This window comes from Crocodylus siamensis, chromosome 3 (genome assembly GCF_052110815.1).
Source record: "Crocodylus siamensis isolate JL-2025a chromosome 3, ASM5211081v1, whole genome shotgun sequence".
NCBI classification, from domain to species: Eukaryota; Metazoa; Chordata; order Crocodylia; family Crocodylidae; genus Crocodylus; species Crocodylus siamensis.
The window spans coordinates 23,521,622-23,536,987 of NC_143397.1; the positions used below are offsets into that span (position 1 = coordinate 23,521,622).

The 15,366-nt window shown below is 40.4% G+C and overlaps 1 protein-coding gene across 1 annotated transcript in view; it reads left to right on the forward strand.

Annotated features, from left to right (window-relative positions):
• SPEF2 (sperm flagellar and cilia associated 2) overlaps nucleotides 1-15,366 on the forward strand; it is a 110,635-nt gene that overhangs the window by 61,980 nt on the left and 33,289 nt on the right. The window contains exons 22-27 of the mRNA XM_090037935.1: nucleotides 3,289-3,426; nucleotides 8,724-8,884; nucleotides 9,570-9,756; nucleotides 10,166-10,337; nucleotides 13,662-13,784; nucleotides 15,122-15,260. Of these exons, the coding sequence (XP_089894061.1) occupies nucleotides 3,289-3,426; nucleotides 8,724-8,884; nucleotides 9,570-9,756; nucleotides 10,166-10,337; nucleotides 13,662-13,784; nucleotides 15,122-15,260 (920 nt within the window). The remainder of the gene's footprint in view (nucleotides 1-3,288; nucleotides 3,427-8,723; nucleotides 8,885-9,569; nucleotides 9,757-10,165; nucleotides 10,338-13,661; nucleotides 13,785-15,121; nucleotides 15,261-15,366) is intronic.

Sequence of the window (15,366 nt, forward strand, 5' to 3'; positions counted from 1 at the left end):
TACCAGCATGCATTCAGCTATTTTTTTTCTTAGATGGACTATAAAAAGGTACTCAGCCTCTAAAGGGCTAGGACCCTAGCTGCAGGTGGTCAACAGAATAGCCTTCCTGGATGGGAGGTTAGGGACTATCTGGAACTGATGAGCAGTGGAAAGTAAAACCACAGAAGTATAAGAACTCTAGAATGGGAATGCAGAAAAGGTTAGATTGATGTCCTAGGGAGAGGCCCAGAGCTAAAATTGCCCCTCTCCTGACATTTGGATAGGATAAAGTTTGTTTGTTTCATATGCTGTGGGTTCAAGTTCATTTCTATAAAACATGGACTTGATTTGCCTGTAATTCTGAGATGATAGCATCTACTCGGGGTGTGCAACGGAGGCAGTATTTGATTTGGATTCAGCCTGATTCGGAGGACAGTGATTTGATTCACTGATTCCGATCGCTGTCCCGATTCAATTTGGCTGAATCTGAAGATTCTATTCTGATTTGGAGAATCAGTGCTTCAGACATAGACATAGCTTTATATGTTTTTTCTACGTACCTCAAGGTACCAGGCACAGTTCGTGAACACTGAGATGGTGGGGCAGATGGAGCATCCCACGGGAATGTGGGAGTGGGTCTGCCACTAAGCTCATGGGGGACCCCCCCCACATCCCTCTGGCTTGGCAATCGGCCACAGGGGGGACCCCACATGCCCCCCTAGACCCAGGAGGCACCAGTCGCTTTGCTGAGGGGGCAGAAAGGTCTCTCATGGGCTTGATGGCGGACCCAGGAATGGATCAGAAGTACTTCCAGTCCACTTCCGGGTCCACCACCAAGTGTGTGGGGGACACTCGCCCCATGCTTTCATGGGATGCTCCATCTGCCCCACCATCTCAGCATTCATGACCCACGCCTGTTACCTCAAGGTACGTAGAAAAACCATAAAAGCTGTGTCTATGGCCAAATCACAGAATCTCTCTGAACCAAATCAGAGGCTTCTGAGTCGATTCAGAGAGATTAACAGGTCTCCTGATTCGATTCAGATTCGGAGATTCAGCCCCCGAATCAGGCCAAATCTTCTCCAAATCGAATCAGCCACCAGAGCTTCTCACAGCCCTAGCATCTACAAAGTATGGGAGTCATTCTGTGAAATTTTGTATCACTAGGGATCCTGTGAATCCTGGCTGGAGGTGGCATACATGCATTTCTGATCCCTGACTCTTCTGCTCCCTACATACTATAATTTCAAACTCCTCTCCACTTACTTGCCTTGCTTAACTATTGTGCTCTTGGAAACACCATCTCCTTCCAAGTGAAATAGTATCCCAACAGGAGCTGGCCAAGTTTAAACATAGATAAATGCCTCTGAGAAATGTAATAAAGAGCTATAAGCAGGCCAGCCTCCCACTTAAAAGCAAACGGCAGCAAAATTGCTACTGCTTGTTGCTATTGGATGGTGCATATTTGAGTGATTTTTGGCTGAAATCATTTCAGGAAATGTTATTATTGAAGTCCAGATGGACAAAGCAAAAACAGAGATTGAGGTGCTATAAAATCCCACAACGAGGAAAACTGTTTTTGAAGGGAACACTGGTGGAATCATGGTTGTACACACTGGGCGCACCCAGACGAGCGCAGACATTTGGTTCCCTGGGGACAACTAGCAGCAGGACACCTTGTGCCACTGCTAGTTGTTCCTGGGGAATGCCTGTGACATGTGCCTTCTGGCACATGGCAGGTTATCCTGGCTGGGGTAAAGGAGGCTGGGGCCAGCACAGTTGCTGGTCCCAGCAGTCTTACGTAGGGTGCTGGGGGTCAGGGAAATTGCATCTGTGTCATTCCTGCAACTTGGAGCATGGCCAGCAGCCAGAATGTGGCTCTGGCTGGCCAGGCTGTTTTTTGGTGGTGCATGCTGTCTCCGCATGCACTACCCAGCTTTTCCTGTGCCAGTTTTTTTGACCCCTGGATTTCCAAGGGTCAGTACCTCCCTCCCCCTCACACTGCAAGGTAGCAGCACGGGAAATGCCTGAATGTATGGTATGTGGCACCACAGACAGGTCTGTGGCACCATGTACCTGCATGGCCATGCTTGTTTGGATGCAGCCACTGACGTGATAAAAGTTACATGGAACCTCTTACCCGACAGTATTACTGTTATGATACATATTAGGAAATCCTACTCACTGGCCCCTTGGGTGTCTGTCATTTTAGGTAGTTGATACTAAATATTTTCCAAAAAGAATCTACCACAAAAGAATTGGTTCACCTCAGTTGGGAGGCAAAATGTCAGAGTTTGTTTTTTTTTAATTAAAGTGGACACACAAAAAATGTGACACAGGCACCATAATACGGTTAAATACAGAGACAGATGAACCTTACTTGTTCAGCTTGGAGTACACACCTATATATGCAGGGTGCTCTGGGACAGTTGGTGCAGTGGTGGCCCAGTAGGTTTTAAACCTGTGGATGAAAATTTGAAGGCTATGCTGATTCCTCCACACCTTCAGGCTCCTAGGGTAACAGACTGGAAGACAGTCCCAACCTTCCTTCCTATAAGAGGATACATAGATAAAGAACATACTCCTACACATGTATTTCAATATATAACAACAAAAGAGAATGGCCACATAGAACACTTCCCACGTGAGATCTCATCCTAGCTGCATCCTCAGAAGATGTCTCCACTGTGCCTCTTCAGATCAAATCAGTGACCCAGCTACTGGAATGAACACTTATGTCTTATGTCCCAAAATGCCCACAGTGTGCTTTATCCAGAACAACAGCATGTAACCAATTAAAAACAGTTTCAATAGATGGAAATCAAGTCCAGTCAGTCAAGTACTGTATTTCCTGTCTCTAACAAATGTAAAACCATATAAAGAATAAAAGGGATTTGAAGTATACAAGTCCAGGAGATACTAAAATTCATGATACTTGGTATTGAAGAATTATCTACATTAAATATAAAAGGACTGTAACTGTGAAAGTTAAAAGATCTGCAGACTATCAGATAGCTTTTTGATTTTTTTCCTAACAAATAGTACCTTACTAGGTGATCTTCTAAGCCATAGTGATTAAGAATGTAAGGTTTTGATCATTTAAGCTGAGAACTGCTGTTATTCCCTCCTTTGTTTTAAACTCACTCTATTAGAGTTTACAGAGTAGTGATGCAACTGGGCATCCATTGTGCTCTCTTGGGCAGATTCTTCTGCCAGGGCACCAATATAATTTCTAATAACAAATCTCTAAAAGGTTCCTAAGCCCTCACACATCAGTTATTTGTAACTGTATTTGCATTTGGATTATAGGACCTAAGAGACCGTCTCTGGGACATTTGTGATAACAGGCGGGAAGAAGCTGAGCAAGAACGTGCTGATTTCATGAATGATGGGTGGTTACCAGATCATACGGGAATAGTGATGAACCATTTCTTATCACTTATGCAGGTATGATTTAGCCAGTAGGGTCCTGGTTCTGCAGTAGATCATGTTCTACTGAGTCTTCACTTGTGTAGACATGTATGACTGCAGGATCAGATGTAATATTACCAAATGACCTTTTCATCTTCCTCCTATGTGTACATACAATTGAGCATTAATAGAATAAAAATAAGTAAAAGTAATAACACTGTATCACCTTGCAGACGAAGGTGATAAAGAAAAATACTAGTGCAAAGGGCAAATGTGGTGTTTTCTCATATAAAATAATTCTAGCAACCTTTTTTGAGAAGTTCTAATGCTCCCAAACTTTAAAGCAGAAACTTGAAATTTCGGAGTGACCAGTTTTTGTTTCAGCTAGTTGTCTTTTGCTGTTTCTGAGAAAACCTGCTTAAGTTTGGCCAAGGTATAACCTTGGGAAAATACCAGTTCACAAAGGCTCAGCAGAGAAACCTGAGAAATTAGCTACTATACTATCTACTCGGTTTATAAAAATAGATATTACCCGCCTGTGTCTTTTAGGAGATCTTTGTATCATATTTAAAAAGTATATAATCAAAATAATACTTTCCATAGATGCAGGACCAATGATGCTGCACATTAAGACCATCCTGTTTTTCGTACACATAACTCTCTAGCACCTCAAATCATGTGTCTGCCTGTGTGTCTGGGTGCTGAGCAGAAAGATGTCTACAAGTAGCTAATAGGAAATGTGACACATTTGAGAGAGAGAAATGAGAAGCACAATCAGAACTCATAATTTAGGTGTCAAACTCGGGACTGAACCCCATCATGTTAGGTGGTGGAGCTGCCCATCTGTTGCCCAATAGTCTACCAGCTAGACCACTCACCTGGGAGCCTGTACACGTGTGCAGAGGCTGCTCCAATATGCTAGAATTCCAGCGTGTCAGAGCAGACTTGATTAATCTGTTGGAGTGTGGCAATTGCCATGCTTCAGCAACTTCCTGTGTCTTGTGTATCAGAGTCATCATGCTTAAAAATGGAGGTGGGGGTGCTTTTTCTAAAGCTCGTCAAATGAGCACCCCTGCCTCCATTTTTAAGTGCAGGGGCACTGATACACCAGATGCAGTGGTGATTTAATTAGTGTGACTCTCAAAGCTGCTCTAATTAAAGGGTGGTCCCCCTACCCCCAGAGCACATATAAAAGTGCCCCTGGGTTCTAAGCCCTCAACAAGTGTAAGGGATTCAACCCCACATCTCTCACTACTCTAGAGCTATCCCTAATTTACCAGAGTACAAGCTAATCTTAGGGGGTCTTTCTCACCCTGCTCTACCATTTCTATTTAAGCTGCATCGCTGGACAGCTAAGATTAATTGGGCTAAAGGAGAACAAACAAACAGAACCTTTCCTTGGTAGCTCAGGGAGGAGGTAATCTGAAGTCTGCTCCCTGCTGCCAGGAAAGTTTATATGTTTTGCTTTACACAGTCATTGGTTTAAAAATGGAAATAATCCTGGCAGCAGGGAGCAGAAAACAGATTTCCCCATTGTGGGCAAAAAAATCAGCCCAGTGAGTTATACAGTCATGCTGCCTTTTGTTTGTTTTTCTTTTGAGCCTAAGGATTTTACACACTTTGCTACCCAGGAACTTAACTTTAAATGAGAGGGGTGGAGGGGTTCTCAACAAGACTAGCCTAAAGACTTGTGGTTAGGCCACTTTTTTGGGAAGTGATAAGTCTTCTCATGTGTTTAAGTCTTCTCAAGTTATGAGAGTTTATGACCCAGGTCTCTTCCAGCCTCGTGAGAACTCTTATCACTAGGCTACTGGGCAAAAGGTCGGCACAGGCTCAACTACTATTTTTGAGTTTTGTTTGATGCTGTCAAATCAAATTAGACATGCTGTGGGCATATCTAACAGATCAGGTCCTTCCAGAGATGTAGGTGAAGTTTAGGTGCCTCCCAACAACAGTGTGAGTGACCACTAAGATCAAGGTGTCATCCCTTAATAATCATCATTGCTACCCTCAATGACATGGTCATTGGTTTCTTCTAAAACTAACTTTAAACATCTTTTTTCTTTTCTCTCTGGATCTGGAGGACCTGATTCAAAGACTTTGGAATCAATGGAGATACAAACTTTGACTTCCATGATTTAGGATCAGCTCTTTAACATTTTTTCCAGGGTATTCTGCAAATTCACTTTCTTCCACATTTCAGGTGCTTCTTAACGACCCCTTCTACCTTGACATCTACAAAAAATAAGTGGGGAAAAAAAGAAGAGAAACAAAAATTAGATCTGTTGTCTTGACTGACTTTTGGAGAACAACAGTGTATTATAATCTCCATAACACACATTCCTCTTCTGTTAAATCCTCTTTCTATTAAGTTGTACCCCTATAACTTGTTTATGCAGTAAAAATAGGAAATAAGATACCAGTAAAATATGAATTTGAACTGCAGTGGCTCTTTCACGCTGTCTTAATTCCATTCTTAGTTCTTTCAAACTAAGAAGCCATTGTGTGATTTAGCTTAGTCCTATTTTCATATGCAGCTGAGGCACTTACAAGCCTGGAAGTGACAGTCAGTCCAACTTAGGCTTCTAGATCACATAGGCACTTTTGAAAATTTAACCCCAAAAATGTTATCTGCAACAATTTACATTGGTAAGAATGGAGAAAACTGTTAGAGTGAAAAGTGGCAGGCCAACCTCACAGGGTATCTTCAATAACTTCGTTAGAAACAAAGAACAAAATGAGGACATAATCTCTGGTTTCAAAGCTCCCCTTATTTTAATTTCTCTGTAGGAGGTAATTCCTGTAGCATGTTCCTCATGTGGCTATATGACTGTGTCAACTTGTAAATGTTTACATGTTCATTTTAGCAAGGTGTTCTATCTCGAACAAACTTACATCAGTACCTTTATATTTGTTTCTTTGTTTCTATGCTATAACTAAAGAATTTTAATCCTTAACTTTAGCCAAGTGTCTGTTTTACTCTATGAGAATTTTATCCTTTGTATTGTGAATGTGGTTTTGTGCATTTTCCCATGAATATTTAGTGCCGTTTTGTCAGTTAGAGACTAACACATTGCTGGTTTAATAAATCAAATTATGACAGGTGCTAATGCTTCTTGGCTTCACTCTGAAATGTATAGATGTTTTGAGCTTTATAACCCCCCCTCCTGGTTTCTCATTAAACAAGTTGTACAATAAGCACATGGGCAATATTTTTTAAGGTATTTCAATATCTATTTCTATTGATCTCAGTGAAAAGTGGTCACTCATACATCTTTAACAGTCTTGCCTTTGGTCACTTAGCAGTTTTGTTTATGTTGTTATTAATATTTTTTCATAATTTGAATTAAAGGCCCAAAATAACTTTCTAAACTTACTTTATAATTTAATTGAATTACAATTTCAAAGTGAATGGTAGCTTTTTTTCATAGAAACAAATTTGCATGTTTATCAGAAGTTGTGTATCAATTAAATTTAAATGAAATAATATTGTTTTTAAGGCTTGTGTGTTAAAATTTAGAAAAATTCTAATAGCATGTTTTTTTAGTATCCTTTGAAGTATGCATTAAATATGTTATTCTCGACCAGTGTGTAGCGTGTATGACTAGCAACCATGGGTAGCCTGTCAAAGGCCCAGTCCTCTTCCAGAAGTACAAGCATAGGCTCCCTGACAGTGCCTCTCATCCCCTTGGTCCCTAGAGTTAATATATATCTTTCTGTCAATCCCATGCCATGGATTCCATAGACAGCCACTTGCTGAGATTCTCAGTCTTATACAGTCTCCTAAGTGCTCCCAAAGCCAACCTAGGTGTAGCTTTTAGTCTAGAGGGGGTGAGACCATGACTTCTTGGATTCCTGGCCTTTTTGGTCTCTAACTTCCCTGGTTGTACCTGGCCCACTCAGAGTGCTATTTTTTAGCTTAGCTTCAAGTGAGGGGTTTTACCTCTTCAGAGGTACAGGGTACACCAAAATTGCATGCAGTGAAGCAGATGGCTCTTCTTAAAGCAAAAGCAACATTTTTTGGTTAATAGCAATACAGCAGGCAGGGTCCTTGGCCACAAAAACAAGACCATCCATTCTCTCTCTAGCCTCTCAGTCTCCTCTTCCCCATTTTGTCTCTGAGTCTTGTTTTTCAATACTCTTTTGCACTGTCCTTCTGGGAAGCATTTCCCTGGCACCAGAAACAGCAGGGGGTCTTTTCAGAGTTCCTTTGATTTATCAAAATGGATGGATTAACTCCTTGTTGCTACCAACTAATAGAGCACTGAGGCAGATCCCCACAGCTCTAGTTCCAAACAAAGTAACCCCTTCTTTCCCAGGGTACAAACTTGTCAGGAAGCCTGAGGTATGCAATATTATTACACAAAAACATTTAAACCAGAAATATCACAATAAAATCAGAGTATCACAGCATTATAATGAAGAAACTGAGGTAGAATGAAGATTGATGACAATAGATTTAGCTGGACTAGATGACTCTGGTGTTCTTATGTTGAACTTTAGGGTCTCTCTATACATGCAGTGGGATCTAATGTGTGATCCACAAAATTCCACCTCCTGCCATGCCACACGTGCCACATGTGGCATGGCAGAAAGCGTGATTGTGGGATCACACATTAGATCCCATTGTGCCTTATTGCTGGTGCAGGGGGAGCTCAAGATCAGGCAAGAAGCAAGCTCCCACAGCTGAGAGCCCTGTCAGCCGTGGGGCTCCCAGCCATGGGGGCATCCCACATGCCCCTGTGGCTGGAAGATCGCAGCTGCTAGGGTCTCCCAGCCCTGGCAGTGCATAAAACCCCTGAGCCTGGGAAATGGCAGCTGCCATGATCTTCTGGTCTTGGCCATTTAGGGTCCTGAAAACTGTGTTCCTGAAAATCTCTGTGAACATGTCTTAACAATTTGCATGATTGCGACCCCCAGCCAGATAACCAGGACAAGACAGAAAACATATCTGACGTTCTCCATCAAACAGTCAGCAAACAGGTTTTGAGAAACCCCCTAGGGACTTCTGAGGGCATCCCAGTGCACAAGATCAATCCATGTATCAGGAGTTGTGTGTCGATTAAATTTAAATGTAATAACTAAATATTGTTTTTAAGGCTTATATGTTAAAATTAACAAAAAATTCTAAAAGTATGTTTTTTCAGTATCCTTTGAAGTATGCATTAAATGTGTTACATATTTTCAAATATTTGTGATTGAATAGTTGCATTTGGTACCCTCCATTAAGCATTTTCATGGGCATTATTTTTATACAATATAGTTTGAGTTTAAAAAACAAGAATTGCTTTGTTCTATCCTGTTTCAAATGTAAATCTCTCTTTCCCTCTAAGGTTGAAGTAGACCGTTTCCAAGATACAAAGAGACTTCTTCATGACTATTATAGGGGAATGGAAGGAAAAATCCCAACAGAGGCCAGTCAAGAGTTTACAAGAATCCCATTACTAGATATTGTGAATGTAGAGCAATCTGGAGATCAAAACAAGTCACGGAGGTAAAAACTGCAATATTTGCTATAAAAATAAAAAGTTACTTTTGTACGTATATAAATTGTTCAGATAGATTGAGAAGAAGCACCGTATGTTGATTATATCTGTCACTTAAATATTAAGCCATGTAGTACATTTCATTTAGAACTTTTCTTTATAACTGTTTCACCTATATTGAATACACTCACTCATCTCTGCTTTTAATTTTTTAACAATCCAAACCATGAACACCTCCCAATGCAAAAGGAACTGCTATAGAAATGTTTCCTTCTTTCCCTCAAATTGTGACTATTTCTCAACAAACCTTCAACTAATAACAATTAGAAATTAAACATTCAATTCTGGACCAGTGATAAATTTAAAATTTGACAGCCACAGCCCCTAGGTTGTGGATATCTAAACCAAAATTAAAGCAACCTTGAGAGGTCCCAGAACACAATTCAGTATTCAAGGTAAGATCATAACATTAAATATATTTTAAAATGTTGTAATACTATTTATAATAAAATATATATTCACAAAACCATGTCCTTCTGACCACTGGCAAAGTCCCTCCCTTTTCTATAGCTACCACAAATTTTCCAAGTAGAATCCTAGCTCCTTTATTTATTTATTTTGTACCACATAAACATGTGCTATGAGACAAAGACAGTGAATTATTTCTTTTGTTTGTTTTTTCTGTTTTTTAAGGATTCCTGTGATTCCTCGTAGAGCTCCTTCTCCTGAAATAAATACCACCAAACCAAAAAGCAGAGGAACTCAGTTGAAGAGCAATAAGGATGAGAATTCTTCTGAAAATGTAGCATTTAGTTTTGGCATGGATGAGAAGTTCATTATTGATACGTGGCAAACTGCAGTATTAGCCATATCAAATATGGTAAGACATGCTTTTTTTAACTTGAAGGCTATCTAGTAGTTAGATCCTCTAATGTGAAAATCTTAAAGTAACTCTACTGAGTTCCTCGGGTTCTTAGCCTCCACTGAATTTAGGCTTGCTGGGGTACTGGATTAGCCTACCTTTCTCCCTGTGGTTCTTAAACCATTTGTTTCTTTATGATATTCATCCTTCTCCTTCTTCCTTTTTTTTTTTTGCTTTAACAGTTGTTTTCTGACCTAATCAGAATGCACATCTCAGCTCGCTATAATATTCACAAATCAAAATATCTCATTTATTTCACATACACATCAGTAAACCCAAGTGAGAAATGAAAGACAGATGCTTCAAATCATTAATTGTATGTTATCAATCCTGTATATTACACTAAACTCATGAATATGACTTTAAGGTAACTGCTGAAAAACAGTCAAAAGAAACAGAGGAAGAAAAAGAATACCAGCAAACAGAAATAAAAGAAAGGGAATGTCAAAAATCCTTTCAGGCAACAGGAGGGAAGGCAGCTGGTAAGGATGCCAAAGATACTAAGAAACAACCTCCAAAGTCACCCACCAAAAAGAAAGGTAACTGAAGCATATGATCCTTTTAAAAATAGCAAAAAAGTTAAAGCTTAGTGCATGTGTATTAAAAAGAAAGCTAAGTTTAATTCTTTTCTGTATTTCCTTGTGATAGCCTAAAAAAGTGATATGTTTTGAGATGCAGAGACAAAGAAACTCAAAGACTATAGAATGCTACTGACTGAAATAAACCATAGAAAGGAGATTTAGGGATAAATCTTGAAGTACCACCAAGAAAACTGTTATTCTTTTTCTGTGTATTGATTTGGAAAAATACATAAAGACATTTGTGTCAAAATATGTTAACTTTTTAAAAAAATGATTTGATTACTTTAATCTCCTGATGTAGGTAAAAGCTTATCAAGTACTTATCACAGTAAAAATAGTTGACAAATATATAAAGCAGCTAAAGATTACTTTCCAGTGTAATTTATCAGTCATTATAATAGTAGGGATGGATTTTATTGATCCATTGTGTATATGGCATACCTATCTGACAATATGTAAACAAAAGATATAAAAATTAAGTCTAGGATTAACAAGAATCTCAAGCAAGATCAGGGCCCCCCCATGTGATAGGTACTGCGCATACAACTAATACGAGAGTCCCTGTCCAACAGAAATTAAATTCTGAATAAGCAAATGGTGGAGAAAAATGTTCATATGTCCGTTTTAAAAATGAAATTATTGGTCTGGTCCAGTTTGGTTTGAGAGGCACCTCATAGACCATACAACCGAGTAGCTCCTCAGTTTAAGCAAAGTCCTTTCAGTGCCTACCTACGAGCTTTAGAGCACTGCCCATAAACAGTGTCATTTGATCACCTAGATTTCATCCAGACAACCGCATCCGTGCAATATGTGGTGCTACAGACCCATCTGCGATGCCACACACTGCACATTCAGGCATTCCCCCTGTTGCTGCCTTGCAGCACATGGAGTTTTTTCAAAAAAAACCTATGTGGGAAAGTGGGGTAGCACACATGGCGGCAGCACATGCTGTCCAAAACTGGAGCTTGGCCTGCCAGAGCCATGGTCCAGCTGCTGCCCATGCTTCCAGCTGCAGGAGCACCATGGCTGCAGCTCCCCAAGGCCCCCAGGACCCCAGGTAAAGCTTCTGGGGCCAGCACAGGTGCTGGCCCCATCCTCCTCTACCCTACCCGGGGTAACCTGTCACGCACCAAAGGGTTTGTTGCACAGTCATTCCCTACGGACAAGTAGCAGCGGCACAAAGAGTACCACTGCTTCTTGTCCCTAGGGAAACAAACATCTGTGCTCGCGTGGATGCAGCCCTAGGTTGCATCTACACGTGCAGTTAACTGTTCAGTAGACTAATTTGCTGTGGTGGACTCGTATAATGGGGCTTCATATAATGGGGCACTCTTGTGCTCCAACCAACCCTAGCACTGACCAGTATCACCCCCAGGCCCTCTCCCAGCCCAGGGCTACTCCGCCCTGGCTCAGACTGCTGCAGTCCTGGATGCAGCATCTGCACATGCACCCTGAACCACAGCAGTTTGAGTATTTACATGTGCTATGATAAACTCTGGTGGAAACTGTGCTGCAGCTTATCACATTCCCTTGATGGCATGTGTAGATGCACCTCTAGGTACCTATCTCCCACTTGACCACCATTGTATAAAGAGTTTGAGGGGAGAGATCAAGATCGACTCTCCAAACTGAATCCTCTAAGTACAAAGTTAGAGTCATGCTCCCTCTTGCTTGCTTCCAGAACTCTTTACGCATTTTATCTTAGATAATCATAGGTTAAAAAATAGAAATGATCTGGCAACAGGGACTAGAACAGTGGTGGGCAATTATTTGCACTTGAATGCCCCATTGGGAATTTTGCTGAGCTTTTGCGGGCCAGATCAGCATCCCCTACCCCGTTACGCAACAGCTCACCAAAACTTTGTTTGTGGGATGGAGCTGCAGGTGTGTGGGGAGCAGTATTTGGGAGTGGGAAAGGCAGGTGAGGCCAGGACCATGGGGTGGAGACACGGGGTGGTAACAGCGTGGGGCCAGGGCTAGGGTAGAACCACAGTCTGCTGCGCACACTCCTGCAATGGGCAGTGGTACCATGGACAGGGGTGTGCAGGGCACAGATTGCAGCTCTGCCCTGGCCCTGGTCCTGCACTGTCACTGCTCCAGATCCCAGACCTGGCCCTGGACGCACCTCCCTGTCCGACCATGGTCATATCTCATCTGCCTGGCCATGTGCCTGGCCAGTGCAGCTAGCCCATGGGCTCTATTTTGCCAATGCCTGGACTAGTTATAACAACTAGGCTTACACAATCATGTTTCCTGTTGCTTGTTGTCCCTCTGGCTCCATACATGAATCAGGCAGTTTGGGTTACCCAGTGGCCTAGCTTCAACAGAAGAGATGGGGAGGGTCTTCACCCAAACCAGCCTATAGAGGTAGTATGGGAAGTAGGAAATGTGAGTTCTGTTCCCCTCAAGGTGAGAAGACACCTAAAACCCAGGTTTCCCACTTCCAAGGTGGGTGCTCTAACAATTGGACTGTTTAGGAAACAATGGGTACTACCACTACTGGTGTTGTGTCTTCCCTCAGACTGGAACTGGACATAGTGGGCATATCTACACAAGACATTTTACTGCACAGCAGACTAATTTTTTGCACAGTAAAGCATCACTGTCTACACGTGCATGGCAATTTGGGCAAGATAGATTAATTTACTGCACTGCCAGATAATCCTTTCAGATTCAAGTCATATCTGGCAACGCAGTAAATTAAACAAAGGAGGCGGAAGTCTTTTCTCTTCTATTATCTGTCTTTTCCTCCTGCAGTGTTATCCTCTTACTGCATTGGTGATAACTGATGCTGATTAATCAACCTAGTATTTACTGGTGTAAGTACTAGGTTGGTAAACTATCATTAGTAAAAGTAAAGTACTATTTACTGTATCTCCCAGTTTGGCCCCAAGATAGAGATTTGCCATGCAGGGGTACTGTGTGTTTTTGCAGTTGATTATAGATTACTTGATTTTGAAGCCAGAAGGATGGTGATTCCCCACTGAGAATAACATTTTAAGCTTGATTATTTTCTTGGTTTTTATTCATTTAATATTATTCATTTAATACATGCTAAACTGATTTTGAATATGATTCTTTTTTTTTAATCAGGATGTCATATAGTTTTAAATCAAATTCCTGACCAAAATCTAAGTATGGTATGTTATCAAGCAAACTTTTCATCTTGTAAAAAATATCAAGTTAACATGAAAGGATCTATTTCCTGTAAATCAAATTGTACTGTGCTGTGTACGCATCCTAACATTTTATTTTTTGATAAAACGGTTCTATTTCTTGTAGGAGCACCTTCTCCAGCACCTGTGGTTGAAGCCACTCCTGTTCCATTAACACCAGAAGAATTAAAGAAACAAGAATTGAAGCATAAAATGAGGCGGGAATATTTTAGGGCCCTTGAACTTGAAGGTATATAGCCATTTCATTTAGTACATTGTAGGAATGGATCGTTATTTACTAGTAAACGTTTTGTAGTATTTGAACAAAAAATGTGTATTTTTGCTTTCTCCTATATCTCAGAGATTATCTTGAAGGGATTTGCTTCACATTTTCCAGATAAGTTCACTTTTGTGTATAGATTTTTGAAGTAAATTTCAGCCCAAGAGGGGAATGCTTTGGAAAAAAATAAGGACTATAATTGTAAGAGTTTCTATTTTAACTGTTGAAGTTGTTAGCAACCATAGTTTTTAAATTATAGTATGTACAATTAAGTTCTAAAAAAGTTGAGTTTATCATCTTTGGTTTTCCCTTTTTCTACAAAGCCTTTTCCTACCCTTATCTGTTCAATATGCGTTACCCCAGTTTATTTCTCTTTTGCCCACTCTGCACCCATCTTCAAGATACTGATAATTCTCTGTTCCCAGGATCCTGTGTATTGCCTCCATCCTTCACTCTCTCAGTGAAAACAAACTTAAATATAGACCTCAGTAGAGTTGAAATATTTTCTCAGTCCCTATTAAACTGCCCATTTTCACAAAGTGGAAATTGTTATAAGTACAACTTTGTGGATATAAGACAGTTGTGCTTATGGGGCCTTTTCCAATGCTTACTGGAGTCAGTGTCAAGACTTGCATTGACTTCAGTGGGATGTCAGGAACAGAACAATGAACATGCCTTACATCTGGCATAAATTTTCTTTTGTGAATCCTGTCCTCCTGAGCACCAAATAGGTTTTCTCTGCCAGACTGTAATTTCATATGATTTAGAGATTAAATAATGAACTTCCTCTTTCAAACAGTGGCTGTTTAGCTCAGTTGGTTAAAGCGTGGTGCTCTACCAAGGGCACAGGTACAATTGGTTGGACTGGATGATCTCTTGTGGTTCCTTCCAGCCTTACTTCTGTATGATCTTGTGTTTGAGGTCCAAGGAAAATGTTTTAAAATAATTCACAATGTTCTTCTTCTATACATTTATCATTATGCTTAACACTTTTGTGACAGGGCATTATATGAATCTTGGTGCACATTATTATTTTTTAAGACTAAGTCATCTCCTGTCTATACATCAATTTGGTTAACATTTCTTTAACCTCATATTCTGATCTGTACCGTGGGTGCATTTTGTAAAATTCGACAATTGAGTGAACATTGAAAAATATAAAGGAATACAAAAATTTGAGAAACCTAAATAGGTATTTTTTTTACACACAAGATCAGGTGTAGGTGCTTAACTTCTAAGTGCCTAAACTTGACAAATAGCTTTGGATTGTATAAATATTAGTAATTCTGAAATAACTGTTTAAACAGAGGAAGCTGCAAAATCTCGACTAGAGCTGATAAAAATAAAAGCAATAGCATTTGTTGAAGACCTAGTAAGAAAAGCAGAAGAAACTTACAAAGACATGGAAAAATGGCTTGGAGCCAGGTTTCTAGCAGAGATGTCCAGGTAATATATGCCTAATTTTTAAGTGGAACGTGTGCCCCCTTTAGAAAAAAAATCTATAATAAAGCTGAGGAAGATAATTGTTCAGATAAGGTAAGCATGAGTAACT